Source organism: Lissotriton helveticus, chromosome 6 (assembly GCF_964261635.1).
Source record: "Lissotriton helveticus chromosome 6, aLisHel1.1, whole genome shotgun sequence".
Classification (NCBI taxonomy): domain Eukaryota; kingdom Metazoa; phylum Chordata; class Amphibia; order Caudata; family Salamandridae; genus Lissotriton; species Lissotriton helveticus.
The window spans coordinates 906,167,377-906,183,492 of record NC_136067.1 but is presented as its reverse complement, the minus strand read 5'-3'; the positions used below and the strand labels follow the sequence as shown (position 1 = coordinate 906,183,492).

General features: G+C 47.1%; 1 protein-coding gene across 4 annotated transcripts in view; it reads left to right on the top strand.

Annotated features, from left to right (window-relative positions):
• The window catches only part of EIF2AK2 (eukaryotic translation initiation factor 2 alpha kinase 2), a 580,031-nt gene that overhangs the window by 399,679 nt on the left and 164,236 nt on the right, over positions 1-16,116 (top strand). For all 4 annotated transcript variants that reach the window (XR_013596181.1, XM_078648546.1, XM_078648547.1 and 1 more), the window contains exon 12: positions 8,534-8,726. Coding sequence is in view for 3 of the 4 variants with exons in the window: in XM_078648546.1 (XP_078504672.1) it covers positions 8,534-8,726 (193 nt within the window). In the remaining variant the exon portion in view is untranslated. The remainder of the gene's footprint in view (positions 1-8,533; positions 8,727-16,116) is intronic.

Below are 16,116 nucleotides of genomic sequence, written 5' to 3'. Positions count from 1 at the left end.
AGGTTCAGGATCAGCCTGACCTGAAGGGTAGGACGACTGTAACCAGTGTCCTGACCGGTTCTTCTTCCAGAGGAACTTCTCCAGGTGGGAGAGGGCAGACCTCTGGAAGGGGGTGCAGAGGGTGGGAGAGCCCACCTCTGACCCCGGTGCAACCTGAGTGGATAAGTCCTGGGTTGGAATGGCGTTCTAGGGGTACCCCTCGCAGAGGGAGGAGGAACCCTAGGAGAAGAGGTAGGGGGAGGAGAGCCTTCCCCGAGACTCCTGGTCTGCCTGAGGTTGTAGGCCCTCGGCTGGAGTACCAGTGGCAGTCTAGTCCTGTCTTGCAGACAGGAAGAGTGGAAAATGGCTCCTATGTGCCAGGGGTTACTACCCCCCGCTCTGCGAATTGGCATGGACCCGTGGCACCTGGGTGGCCCAGGGCCTGGTCCTGGCCGCGGACAACTTGGGAGTACCAGTGGGGTAGCCCAGTTGGTCCAGACAGTGTGTTGAGAAGGAATCCCATGGGTTCACCGTGGCATAGAACAGGAGGGTGTCCCTGCAGTTGCGGGCCCGCGTCCGTGTTCTATCGCCCCAAGCAGGGAAGTCCATCACGGTGGTGATTGGTCTCCCCTGCGTTTTGGCTGGAAGGGGGTTATGTTGGACTTTGGCCCTTAGGGCAGGTTCACCCCTAGACTTTTTGCTTGAAATGGTGACCTGGAGATGGTGATTTTTGGATTCTGCGCACTTTCACTGTGTCCCAGTGGAAAGTGCGTGCGCACTCTGAGTGCATGTGCTGAGCTAGGCCTGCCCGCCCATAGGAATGCATGGGGAATGTATGTGTCCCTGGTAGTTCCTGATGCGTGGGGTGTACAGGCTTGAGTCTGGTATGTGTGAACTCGTGTGAGTGAATGCTGCGCAACGGTGTATGCAGCATGTATGTGTCTAGTAGCGAAGCGCCATTTCTAGACATGGCTGTACGTGTGCTGTGAGGGTGCTGGCGTGTGATTGGCTGGAGCTGGCTGGCATGCCAGGCTCCAGGAAGTCTGGATGGGTCTGCCCGGTGGTGAGTGGGAGATTAGCATGAGTGATGTGTGGGAGGAGTGTACCTGTGTCCTGGATGGGCTGGGTTTTCCCCACACAATGCTGGCTCCGCCCCCCTGTGGTGTGTCTAATGACCCAAGCCCTGCCAGTGAATAGAGAGGGTGGTTGAGGTAAACAGAGTACTCAAGAACCAGCTGCGACTGGTTCCGCCCCCACTCTGCACCTTCAGACAAAGGAATGCACTGTATAAAAATGGGGCTGTGTCCCCACAGATGTTGTTCTTTTCCAGGATCCTGAGGGGGCTGTTGCTGCTGCTGGGCCAGAGGACCGCCACTTGGGCTGTCTCCCTGCCTGGAGACCCAGTGTGCTGGCTCTGGGCCCAGCCTTGTCCCCCCTGCCTGCCCAAGGACTGCTGGGAATCTGCCCTGCTTGCTGAGGGCCCCTGGGAGCGCTTTATTTTACTTATAGCGCTTAAGAGCGCTTTATTTGGCTTGTAGCGCTTGGGAGCGCTGTGCCTTCACCCCAGCGCTGAGAGCGCTTTATTTTGAATTATAGCGCTTGGAGCGCTGTGATTATCTGCCTAGCGCTTGGGAGCGCGCCAATTGCTGTGCAGGTGCCCACCCTGCTCGTGGTGGCCTAGCGAGTGCCTACCTCGCTTTATATTTGCTTTGGCGGCGCGGGTGCCACCCCGCTCCTTGCCGCTTTGTTGTGCCCGTGATTTATTGGATTCACGAGGGAGCCCACTCCTCGGATCCTGGGGAGCCGCCTGCCTGCCTAAAAAGCAAGCCGCCGCGCTGCCCGCGGCGACCCGGAAGCACTGGGCCGGCTGACCAATCGCAGCGCGGCCCAGGAAAGGCAACCCGGAAGTCCCGCCCCTCGCAGCAGAGAAGCTGCCGGCCGGGTCCCCGAGGCTCCACGAGTGGAGAGGAGAGCCCCGGAGCCCAGCGAGGAGCAGGAGAAGAGTGAAGAGAGCCCCCGAGGAGCGGGAGCTCTCGTGGAACAGCCGCCCGCCGCACGAGACAGCCGGTGAGTGCCTGGAAAGGGAGAGGGGCGTCGGGACACATTGTCGGTGTCCGCCCCTCCCCCGTAGCGCGACCTCGCGCTCGCGAATGTTGGGAGCCAAAGAGGCTCTTGGGGGCATTTCCCTTCAAATCCAGGGGCCGCATTGTCTGTCGAGCCCGGAGAGGCTTGTGGGGCACCTGGTGATTCGGAGTCCCTAGAGAGGGGACTCCATCGACGGCCATAGTGGTTGAGAGCCAGAGAGGCTCTGGGGTGCCACAGTAATTTCTCTAGAGCCCAGCGAGGCTCCTACATTGGCCCCCCCCATTTGCTCTTGAGCCCTGAGAGGCTCCCCCGCCCAGATGTCGTGTCACGAGCCCTGAGAGGCTCAGGGGCATAATTGTGGTTCAGAGCCTAGTGAAGCTCTTGAGAGACAGTCAGTTGGGCAGAGCCTGCGAGGCTCCAGAGTTGGCCCATTATTGATGATTCAGCTGCCCAGCACTTTGTGGGCAGCTGCCACGTTTAGGCCCTGACATTTGGACACAGGGACAGTCACAGGTGGTGACTTACGTGGGTTTGGCGCAATTGTACTTTCTGCACCTCTGAATGTGTTTTTATGCGTCATGTGCCTTACACCTCTGAATGTATTGTGATGCATCATGTGTTTTCCTCTTTACACCTCTGAATGAATGTTATGCATTGCATCATGTGTTTTCCTCTTACACCCCTACAGGTATTGTAATACATAGGTGGTTGTTTTCTCCCTAGTACAGGTGGTGCTAGTGAGATCCTGGTTACCAGTGATTACTGGTTGTGTGCTATTTTGTGCTATATTCTATGTACTAAGTGCTATTTCTGAAAGTGCTACTTCTGATTCCTGACAGTGGTCCAGGTGGCCCTGTCTTGTACATATCCCCTTGTAAATTCTGCCCGTGCCTCTGGCACATTGTAAAGTGTGTGTTTTATCTAATGTGTTTTGGTGTAATACAAAGGCTATTTTTATATAACCTTGTGTGGAGTTTCCTTTGTGGTGGGCCTTTGGTTGTTGTTGCTGGGGTGCGTGCGCAAATACTTAGCCTACATCGCCTCCAAGTTTAGCCTTGCTGCTCGCGCCACGTTACCTAGAGGGTGAGTAGGGGTTATCTTGGCGTGTAACTCCCTTGCCCTGACTTGGGTGTGGTGGTCTCTGACTGACTTTGGCGAAAGCCCTGGCCAGCCGGGGATCCCACTTCCAACACCACTGAACCAAAGAACAATGCTGCATGGTCATCCTTTGACACCTACTCGGAAGAAACAATTAACAAACTGCTCACCACATTGAAACTTTCCAATCACCTCACAGACCCCCTTCCTGCTAACGCTGTAAAGGACTTCATCCCACTACTCCTCCCACTATGGACCAATATTATTAACAGCTCACTTCAACAAGGACGCATCCCCGACTCCCTCAAAGTTGGACCAGTCACACCTATACTCAAGATACCAACAGCTGACCCTACTGACCCAAACAATTAACGTCCTATTACCAACATTCCCACCCTTGCCAAACTAACGAAACACATTGATCGGTTTGACCTCCTCAACCTTCATCAATCAGGCTTCCGAGCAGGGCACAGTACTGAAACTGCTATTACACACATAATTGATGACGCCCTCCAAATCCTAGATCAAAACGATACCTGCCTCCTCATCCTTCTTGATCTGTCCTCAGCATTAGACACAGTCAAACACGAGAACTTACTCGAGTTGTTAAACACCAGAATGGGTCTATCTGGGACTGTTCTCAAGTGGTTCACTTCCTTTCTACATAACCGGTCTCAGAAATTCAAGAGCAACAACTTGATGTCCCCACCAGTGCCTGTAACATTAGGCGTCCCACAAGGATCTTTCCTATCTCAAACATTGTTCAACCTGGTCATGGAACCTCTCACCACCTTGTTACAAGCATCTAATGTACACTTTCACATGTACGCAGACGACACCCAACTATACCTTAAATTACAATCCCCCAATGACATCAAACTACTGAACTCAACGCTCAGAAACACACAATCATGGCTTGCCGATAATCACCTCAAACTCAATGCTCTGAAAACTGAGTTCCTTCTGATCTCACCTCCCGCGAAAAGCTCCACCTCTCAAACCTGGCTTAAGCACCTAACTACACTCAATGTCCAACCTACCATCGTGGACTCAGCGAAATCTTTAGGCATAACACTTGACGCCAATCTCAACATGCAACGGCATATCAGCAAGGCAACTAAGGGAGCTAATTTCCAAATCAATACCTTGAGGAAACTTAAACCCTTCCTCCCAGCCAAGGACTTCCAAATTGCAGTACAAGCCCTAGTCATGCCGCGCTTAGACTACGGTAGCGTCGCCCTCTGCGGACTCCCTCTATCTACAACTGCCCCCCCCTGAGAGCCTCTTTGAACGCTGCAGAGAGACTTATCACTGGATCAAAAAAACACTTGCATATTTCCCCTGACCTAAAATCCTTGAACTGGCTGCCTTTTGAGGACAGAATACATCTGAAAATTGCATGCATGACTCAAAGAGCTATACACCACAGCTCACCTGGCTACCTCACTCAGAAGCTGACAGTTTCTGGTGGCTCAAGAACCACTAGAAGTACAAAGAATCTTCTTCTGAAACCTCGTAGATTCCGGAAGGAAAAAACATATAAGCGTTCCTTCTCAGGAATGGCACCCAGGATCTGGAATTCACTCCCTCCAGAAACCAGACTTATCACCTCCACTCCATTCTTTAAGAAAGAAGTGAAAGCTATCCTCATGGCTAAATTCACGTGAACTTGTACCTTACTTTGGAACTATTTGAGACTCCTCACTATTTGTAATATTCGTTTTTCAGACTGTCTATTTGTATTATTGGTTTAACTGATTGTTTATGCTCCCTCTTGTATCTACCCTATTTTGCTACTCATTTACTACCTTCAACTATCCTTCGCTCAAAAGCTTGTTAATTGCTCTCTTGTTTCTCCTACCCCTTGTTGTAAAGCGCTCTGATATCTGCAAAGATCTTGTTCGCGCTATATAAAACTCTCAAAATAAAAATAAATAAAATAAATAAATAAAAATAAATTCTCCCACCCTACCGCCCATTCTCCTCCTTGACTGCTTATTCACCCACTCTACCGCTCATTCTCCCACCCTACCTCTCATACTCCCACCCTACCGCTCATTCTCCCACCCTCCCTCTCATTCTCCCACGTTACAGCTCATTCTCACACCCTACCGCTCATTCTCACACCCTACGGCTCATTCTCCGACCCTAGCGTTTAAAAAAATAATAATTTGGGCACGTTAATATTAAGTGATTTTACTGAAGCACGGAACGTTGAACCGATGCTGAGACTGGAACCTAGGTGTCCCGACTTCTAAAGTCAGCAACTCTGGCAAAAAGACTCCGCTTTCATTCTCGTATGGCTTGTTCCCCTTATCACTGTCAGTGTTCTTATGGCGGTGTAAACCGCTATGCAAACCAGCATTTAAAATGCAATAGGTCTCGCCTTTCATTAAGTGAAAGATATTTGCTTTGCGAATGGTATTCCATAGCAAAGCAAATGGCTTTAACTTAATCAAAGGCGAGACCTATTGCATTTTCAATGCTTGTTCCATTTACTGTGACAACACAAATGTTTGAATAATTGTTTTAATTTGCTAATTTTGTCCTATATTCAGTTGGTAAGAAAGCAATTTCTCTTGCGACAGAACCAGCATTACTTCATATCTTTGTAGCATTGGCTCGCCCACCTAATAATATTTGGGTATCCTGAGGGAGTGGGCTCTCACTGAAGTGCACCGTAGGCAGTGCAGGCTGCCCGTAGTGGGGGCTTGTCCACATAAGGGAGCTTGGGTGCCTGGAATATGTGGGCTGTATACTGAGTGTCAAATGGTCATGGTAAGGGCCTCCCACCTAATGGGGCTTGAATCTGTTACGGGAGTGGGCTCTACGCACAGTCTGCATACTGAGCACCAAGCCTGCATATTAGGGGCTTGCCCACATAAATCTGCTTGCGTGTCTGGAGGGAGTGGGCACTATACACAGTCTTCACACAGAGGGCAGATTGTGTGTTATAGTGGCTTGCCTACCTAATAGGACTAAGGTCTCTGGAGGGAGGGGCCTCTATGCACAGTCTGCTCACTCAGCACTGACTGTTCATAGTAGGGGCTTGCTCATGTAATGGGGCTTCATAGTGTATTGGTAATCCACACTGTAAAGAGCTTTGTACAGCCTGAAGGTTGTGATTTTTTTTCTTGGGGGGGGGGGGGGGGAGATTTCAGACCCGCAGAACTGTTACCGCATTCGCCTCTTTTAAGAAAAATGTACATTGAAAAGAAACATGCACTACGTATCTAAATCCTGTGTTAAATTTCACAGCGCTGCTTCAGACAGTCCCGAACTAGAGTAAAAGGGACATCTATACGGTACCTCCGTAAATGAGTTTATCTGACCTCCATGACCCCTGGCATTCTTCTCCTCAGTAACATACAAAATAGAGGAAAGACACTGGAGTAGCATTTCCATATTACGAAAATGTATAGATCTCTGAGACTGATAGAAAAATGCTTAACTATTAGTAAGAAAGAGAACTATAAAAAAATAGACTTTTGCATTATCTCAAGATTTGATGGTGTTTTCTTTCATTCAACACTGTTTTAACATTGCTTTGAAGACTCAATACAAAATTATTTAAGGTTTTGGGCTGATGTATGCCAGAAGAAAGCCCAAGAAGGATCTTTCCAAGTTCAGTGAAAAATTACTGAACTTAAGGTTCTGATGGAGAAGGCATGGATTGATGTTAACTTATTGGTTTGAGAGTCAAGCGTTTGTGCTTCCTCTTCCTTAAAGACTAGTGACTTTGGTACTCAGCTGTCTTTCTATCCCACCTTGGGGACACTTACACTAACCCAGTCTAGGATTTATCTTTGCATTCCGGTGCATGAAGTTTGATTTTTGAGTGATGTAGACAAGACCATAGGTATCAGAAAGCAAAGAAAGTACCTGGACTGGGAGGGCAACTCATGCCTGCTAAGCTTGAGAGCTCTGACAGTACCATGTTCTCTTGTGGCACTGAGGCGCAATTACCCCATTTGTGTGACCATTATTTTGTCTCTGCCCTCCACTTTGGTGCTGAGGTGGCAGCCCACAGTCCCCAACTACTTCAACCACTCTGCCTTCTCCTTTGGTTTTGAAATATCTGACCTGCCGCGGGATATGCACTCACTCGCTCCAAAGGCTTAGTGAGTTGCAGGCAGTTTAAAAATAGATGGAATCCTTTCTACAATTATACAAAAATGACTTTTAACTAAGCCAAATTTTACCCCGAAGATACGCTTGGACTTTCACATCCAATGAACCATCGTTTTTCCTGGCTCCTTTTGCTGTAGCCCATATATCCCGTCATTCTCTTACCATTCTCACATACCTCAAACTGTACATCGAGAAAATTGAGGTGCTTGAGAAAAACAGTTTTTCGTATCTTTTGTGGCACCCTGCCAAGGATGTGCCCTTTCCACAGATATTTGCAAGGTGGAAAACAGCAGCCATAATTTTTCTGCCATGCAAAACTTACTTAGCCCCTTCAGGGCTCTTACAGCACTCCCAGTGAGAGGCACCACTGCAACAGGGGCTCTGTATGCTATGGTGCCTCTTGAGGACATAGGCAAGGCAGCTACTCAGAAGAACTGCCACACCTTCATAAAGCACTACGGTTTGGAGATTGGAGCTACACAAGAGGAAGTGAGCAATAAGGTGAACGTTATCGGTTTCTCACCAACCATAGAATGTGCATGCATGTGTGTGTTCATCTCCTGTGTGCTATTCTGATTCAAGCATATGACTCTATGAAAGATCAAATACAGTAGAAGAAACTAGTTAACTACTTGTGAATACAATTCTTTAGTGTTGGTATGGTTCATAGATTAACATGCGACCTTTCCTCCTTCTCTTTCAGGGGCTCACTATGTACATATCTTTCAAACTTGTGCAAACAAAATTTGATGTATGGTAGCTTCTGTTATTCAGTAGTGTAGTTTAGTTACTTTTCAATTCCTTTGTTAAAGTTTTTGGCTTTTTAAATGAGATGATTGGGTGACTAGCCACATTTGTGTATGCCTTTCAGGCAGTTCACTAAAGTTATTATTGTTGAAAGGTTACTGTTGTACTCATAGCTCTACAACAGGAAATGTTTCAAACATGTGAATCCATGATGAAACATACCAATGCTGGACAACTGTAGTGGCCGGTAAGTAACGTATTTATTATCAATGACCTGCTTAGGGTCAGAACTGCATGTGAATCATTCTGATTCTGAATGAGGAAGAGAATGGAGCATTAACAAGCATTTACAAAAACACTTCTTTTTAACATATATTGTTAAAATATTTCTTTGGGAGTTTATTCAATATAAGGGGCAGACCTTTTGTGAAAGATGTTTAATAACAACTTTTGTACTTTATGTTTTTGAATAATTTTTTTACTTTTTATCCAGTGATAATTGTGGGATATTATGTGAAGCGCTTTTCATCCAAATGGAACTTTGTGAAAAGGGAACTTTAAAAAATTGGATTGATGAAAGAAGGGGAAAGGACTGTGACAAGTCAGAATCATTGGTAATATTTCAGCAAATCGTCGAGGGAGTGAAATATGTTCATTCAAAAGGCTTAATTCACAGAGATCTCAAGGTAAAAATATAAATGAATGTAAATATTTATGTATATCGGGATAAAAACCCTCAGAACCGTTATTGCCCCTTACCTCAACCATGGCCATTTTATTGAGTATGATAAATTATTCAACATGCATTACTCTTTCTCTAGCAATTTAGGTGCTGTTGCCTGGTCAATATAATGATCAGGTCCATATAGAGGTAAGTAAAAGCAATGGTTCAAGGTAACCTGGGTGTAAATTGCTGTCAGTCTCTGTCTCTCGGTTTCTGTCTGTCTATCTCGGACTCTCTCTGTCTCTTATATATATATATATATATATATATATATATATATATATATATATATATATATATATATATATATATATATATATATTATATATATATATATTCACTGAAAAAACCATAGGTTTCAGGCCTTATATAGTTAGGAATTAGCATTTGAAAAACCTTTGAAATTCACTCAAAAAACTATAAGTTTTACGGGAGTTTTATAGTTAGCTGGACATTTCACTCATACTAAACCATTGAAATTGCTCCTATAAAGTTGTACTAACTATATTTCGCGCACCCGCAATCCACTGATGATGATGTCACATATTACATCATTCATGACATGGTCAGTGACATCACTGATGACATCTCTAATGACATCACTGATGACATCACTGATGACATCATCCAGTGAATGTGGTTTGCTTCGTTATTTAAATATGCATTATATATATAGCAATTTGCATTGAAGAATGAGTGGATATATAAAAAAAAATATTTGGATGGACTATTTAGTAGCAGTGTAATTGACTGTTTACTTGACCAATTTATAGTGTCTCACTAAATATAGTGGATTGTGAGTAAACTGTGTGAATATCTGTATCACTTAGTCAGTTGTTGTGTAAACTGGTTCTCCAGTTGGTTACTAGCTATGTGAAAGTCTATATTAGTTCTTAATTAGTTAACTGAGTATTTGTATGGGAGAATGAATGTGTGTGGTTCGGTGGGGGTGTGTGACTGCCCAAAGATGTGTGAATAGTTGATTCAGTAAATATATGAAGTTAAAACTACATGTTCTAACAGTTGTTTGGGTGAGTGAATATCTTTATGGGTGTGGTGATGAGCAAATATATTTCTCAAAGGTACATGTCCAACAAACTAGAAAAATAAAAGGCAGTGTATGTGTCAGTTGTTGTATATAAATAAGTATTCATAAGACTCAATGAATGTGTAAGTCACTATATGGATGACTGTATACTTGTAATACTGATTTTATAATACACTAAGTATGACCTACATCTAAATAAATAGATGAAGTGGTGTTCGAATAAGTGTGTAGCTTAGTAAGTATGTAAGTATGATCCATTGTTTGCATAAGTGAGTAGGATAACTTCATATGTGAATAGGTTGTGTGCTGGTGTGTAATGTCGATATACGTGTAAAAGTATTTTTGATAGTGTTCTATTGTTCATTGACAGCATGTATGATTGAATCTACAGGTAAGTGATTAGATGTGTGTATAGATCTAGGAATCACTGAGTGGGTTTTTAGATACTTGTATTGCTGTGTCAATGGATTCAAATATGATACCCTTTATTTTACAAAGAGTGATGAAAGATTTTACTAGTGTATGAAAAGACGTATGTGATTGTCACGTGGATGATGTCATCAGTGATGTCATCAGTGATGTCATTTGAGATGTAATCAGCGATGGCACTGACCATGTCATGAATGATGTATATGTGACATCATCATCAGTGGATTGCGGGTGCGTGAAATATAGTTAGTACAACTAACTATATAGGAGCAGTTTCAATGGTTTTGTATGAGTGAAATGTCCAGCTAACTAGAACACCCGTAAAACTTATAGTTTTTGGAGTGAAATTCAAAGGTTTTTCAAATGCTAATTCCTAACTATATAAGGCCTGAAACCTATGGTTTTATCAGTGAATTTCAAAGGTTTTTATATGCTAATTCCTAACTATATAAGGCCTGAAACCTATGGTTTTTTTCAGTGAATTTGCAAGGTTTTTTAAATGCTAATTCCTAACTATATAAGGTCTAAAACCTATGGTTTTTTCAGTGAATTTGCAAGGTTTTTTAAATGCTAATTCCTAACTATATCAGCCGTGAAACCTATGTTTTTTTAAAATAATTTTCAAAGGTTTTCTAAATGCTAATTCTATTAGCGGATAACGTTTAAATATGTTAGTATCCTTGTGGGACCACCTGAGCAGACGTAGGGGGTGAGGGTGTTTCTACCCTGCCCCCTTTTTGCATTCTACACGTTTGTTTTTCTGCTTCTTTTGTGCCTCGGTCTACCGAGCACAAGATGGCTGCCCAAACTTCCTGGTTTTGAGTGTTCACAGCCAATCAATGCAGCACATGCTCGGAAAGGTCTGCGCGCACTCCTGATTGGCTGGCAGTCGTCTGTCAACATTCCAAACTTTCCAAACCAAGAAGTGTTGGCCACCATATTGTTTCTCAGGAGAACTTAGACACAAGAGAGCCCAAAACAAAACTTGAAAATGGGGCATGGGCGTTTACAGGTATGCGTACCCTGAGCGTACCACATGGGAAAACAGTGAAAAAGGAGGTCCCAAAACGTGTTTTTCAACATGCAATTTTCCATAGGACATCTAGCCCTTCTAAGGGGGTCCCAGAATCACCATCAGGGCAAGAAACAAAATCGCGGGGGGGTTTCTGGCCCTTGGGATTCTTCTGGGACCACCAGCGAAGGGCTAGATTTCCTATGGAAAATTGCATGTTGCAAAACACGTTTTGGGACCCCCTTTTTCACTGTTTTCCCCTGTGGTACGCTCAGGGTACGCGTACCTGTAAATGCCCATGTACGCGCACCCTGAGCTTACTCCGCGAAATAAAAAAATATATATATATATTTTTTTTTTTGCCCTTCGTGGTCCTTCTAGGCCCCCCTCAGAAAACCTAGGGGTCAGGGGATGTCTACCCTGCTCCCTTTTAATCATTTCCCCCTTTCTTTTTACACCTCTTGTGTCTCGATTCTACCGAGACACAAGATGGCGGACTCTCCGGACTGTTTAGAATGTTGACAGACATCCGAGAGCCAATCAGCTTTCCGCTCGTGCACTCCCGTAGCGCACCGGGTGCGCTCCCCGGTACGCGTACCGGTGAGCGCTCGGAGCGCGCCTATAGATATATGTGTTTTTGAAGTTAATTTTCGAAAAAACCACTGGAGCAATTTTCACCAAATATAGAAAAGGCACTTCTGCGTACCAGTCCCTACAATTTTGCAAAGTTTGGTGTAATTCCATTCAACGGTTCGGGCTGTAGCCTTGTCTATTTGTCCAATGGAATTAACATGGGGAAAACACGTTTTGGGACCCCCCTTTTTTCTCGGCCCCCACTTCACGAATCCCCCCGAAACTTTAAGGGAAGGAGCAGAGCGGAGCTGGCCTAAATTTTGGAAAATTACACGCAAATTCCTCAACCGGCGCCAAAGTTATTCCCAATAGAATGTTGCGGATTTCCTATGGTAGCTAGGTCCTAACTATATGTTCGAGGCATGTGGGCTGCTAAATTCATATCTGATGCATAGATCGCCGCCTAGTGTTGGGTCCGGATGATTGCACATTGTTGTCCTGGAAGAGTCTTCGAAGTATCACGAGATAGGTGGCTCCTCCCCTGGACTACAGTGCGCATGGGCATCGGCTCCATCCCCAGATTGTTTTTTTCCGCCATTGGGTTCGGATGTGATTTCGACGGCTCCCTGTCGGAATCGAAAAACCTTCCTTCTCAAGGCCAAAAGGCCTTCGGTATTCGCGTCGGTATTGTATGCGAACGGTCCCGAGCATTGTCTGACTCTTCCGGTCAGATTTCAGCGGACTGGTTTACCCTTCGCGCATCGAGGCCCTGTACTCGCAGCAAGACCCTGACGGCTTCATCATGGAACGGAGCCCGTTCAAGCGCTGCCCCGTGTGTGGGTCCAAATACCCACACATCGACGTTCATCCAGTTTGTAATAGATGTCTTTCGCCGGACCACGACGAAGACAACTGCATGGCCTGCTCCAAATTCAGGTCAAAGAAGACGCTCAAGCATCGGCGCGCGGCGCGACTTGAGGCCTTCCACGCAGCCCCGGCACCCGACGACATATTCGACGACCCCGCAGAAGAAGGCCACGGCCATCAACTTCAGATCTCACCACCATCGACGGAGGTCGAGGCGGATCCAGAGGAATATATCGAAGGACAGAGCCAAGACCTTGAATACGTCGAGGAGGTAGGGGACGACGAAGAAGTCTATGGGGCCGCGGAAGATAGCTCAGAGGACGAGCTATGCCCCGAAAGTTACTCGACTCAGGCTCCGGTCACGGGATCGCCACTCGGCCTTACCCTCGACCCTGCACCGATATCCCCAGCCCCGCCTTCGGGCCCGGCTACGGATACACTGGAGGAGCCACCGTTGCGCGTATCGAAACCGAAACCGCAACTATTGCTGTCGACGGCGCCTAAAATGGCCGACATCACGCCGAAAACGAAACCGAAACCTTCGGTCTCCACGGCTCCAAAAATGGCCGCCGACTCAGCAAAAGCGAAACCGAAACTTACGGCTTCCACGACATCTAAAATGGCCGACGTCCCGTCCAAGCCAGCAAAGCCGACTCCGTCTTCAACTCCGTCAGCTTCGAGCCACACGAAGTCCAAGAAGACTGTCGACACATCGGCGCCACAAACGGTGGCTAAGGACAAGTCCTCAAAGAAGGTCGTCCATCCCGCCTCGGCGCCTAAGGCCCAAGATCCGACGACCGGAGCCGCTACTCATCGGCACAAGGATGCCGGGTCGGCATCGCCGGCGTCGGCGCCTACACCGACCGCAAAGCAGCGTCCCGTGGGAGGCCAAGAATCATCGGTGGCCACTTCTGCTACGCCGTAGTCCTCCGAAGCAGACAAACATGAAGCATCGGTTACCAAACCCTCGGCTTCTTTTACAAAACAGGTCACCGACTCCCTCAAGAGAATTCGGGAGAAGGCACAGACGTCAACGTCTACCGCATCATCGGATCCGACACCGGTGAACATACCGGCGAAGTCGTCCTCCAAGCTTCTCTACGTCCTGCCACCAAAGGTGGCGCCCAAAGCGTTTGTGGCCAAGACGGTGTCGAAGAACACCGACACGTCGGAATATTCGACGCCCAGTCCCAATTTGCAGCGGCCAAAGGCGTCAGGGGACAATTTAGAGCATTACATCGATGCCAACACAGGGAAATTGACACTTTATAAAAGAAAGATCACTTCCCAACCTTTAGAAGCATTTGTTATTCCACTGAAAAAGAAAAAACAAGCACAGGACATACCTCCACTTGTTGAACCTCTTCAGCCTCCACCAAGGAGGAGTCCAACACCTTCCCCCCACCACTCAGGGGGTGAGGATGAAGAACAGGATGACCAATATAATTTCCCTACTGACACTGACCCTGATGTACACCAGGACCCATATGATGACGCTGGGGACCAGGACAGCCATCAAGTAGTACATGACCCTCAGGTTTTTGGAACACGTACATCACCTACTGAGGACTCAGCGGCATTCACTGCTTTAATAGAACGGGCAGCTGCAACTCATAATGTGGACATGCACTCTGACCCGGTGGAGGAAGATTTCCTGTTTGACACTTTCTCTGTCTCCGAAAGAACAGTCAAAACACTCCCCATGCTGAAAGGGGTCCTTAAACATGCACCAGAGATCTTTAAGGAACCAACAAGAGCAAGAGTGGTAGACCCACGTATTGAGAAAAAATACAGGCCAGCACCTGGAGACCCTGCTTATATTCGGGGACAGTTGCCTTTGGACTCATTGGTGGTCGCGAACGCCCGCAAACGGGCCAACTCCCAAACAACGGGTGAAGCTCCTCCCCCGGACAAGGAGTCGAAAGTGCTTGAGGCTTCTGGCAAGCGGGTGGCTGCGCAGGCTGCCAATGTATGGCGTATAGCAAATACACAAGCACTACTGGCGCGTTACGATAGGGCGCATTACGACACCCTAGAACAGCTCCTTCAACATCTACCTGATGAGTATAAAGAAGCAGGCGAAATGCTCATTCAAGAGGGGAAGCTTATATCAAATGCTGCCATTAAGTGTGCACTTGATGTCGCGGACACAGCGGCTAGGGGTATTAACACTAGCGTCATGCTAAGGCGCCAAGCCTGGCTTCGTATATCTGGGTTTAAGCAGGACATCCAGACTACAATCCTCAACCAGCCAGTCAATCCTGACAGACTGTTTGGCCCTGATGTAGACACCACACTTGAAAAGATTAAGAAAGACAACGAGACTGCTAAGTCCATGGGGGCTCTCCAATCACAACAGTTCAGAGGCAACACTTTTCGTCGCTCAGGTGCGCGTAGTGGTACCAGAGGACACTTGGGACAACAGACACAATTCGCAAAAGGTGGTGCGCAATCCTCGTACCCCAAGCAAGGTAGAGGGGGTTACCGAGGTAACAATGCCAAGGGCAGAGGCAGAGGAAACAACAACTCACGTTCCTCTGCCACCACCAAACAGTGACTCCCTGTCGCTGCTCCCCGACCATCCAACACCTGTCGGGGGAAGACTACAGCAGTTCCTGCCAGTCTAGTCGTCCATCACCACAGACTGGTGGGTGAGAAAACTAATCCAGTACGGTTATTGCTTGGAGTTAACATCCACTCCTCCCAACATCCCCCCAAGACAACGTCCTATGTCGGCAGAGCACTTGCACTTATTGCAGCAGGAAGTGCTAGTAATGCTGCAAAAAGGAGCAATCGAACTCGTGCCAGTGGAGGAGGAAGGAACAGGGGTCTACTCCCTGTACTTCCTCATCCCAAAGAAGGACGGATCGCTCAGACCCATTCTAGATCTGCGCCCCCTCAACATGTACATACTGTCAGAACATTTTCACATGCTGACACTGCAACAAATCCTTCCCCTTCTAAACCAAGGGGATTTCCTGGCAACCTTGGACCTCAAGGATGCTTACTTCCACATCCCACTCCACCCATCCCACAGAAAATACCTCAGGTTCACCATTCTCAACAAGCACTATCAGTTCAAAGTCCTACCCTTCGGGGTGACTACTGCCCCCAGAGTGTTTACGAAGTGTCTAGCGACAGTGGCGGCGCACCTCAGGAGACAAAACATACATGTCTATCCGTACCTCGACGACTGGCTCGTTCAGGCAAAGTCGGAAAGGCAGTGCGCCTCACACATGTCCCACACTATTCACCTCCTTCACAGCCTGGGGTTCTCGCTAAACTACCCAGTCGCACCTTCAGCCAGCCCATGTGCAGCAGTACCTGGGCGCGACCATAAACACCCTGACTGCTATAGCTCAACCAAACACAGTCAGAATCAACAACATTCAGTCGCTGATCCAGAGGTTCAGACCGCAACCC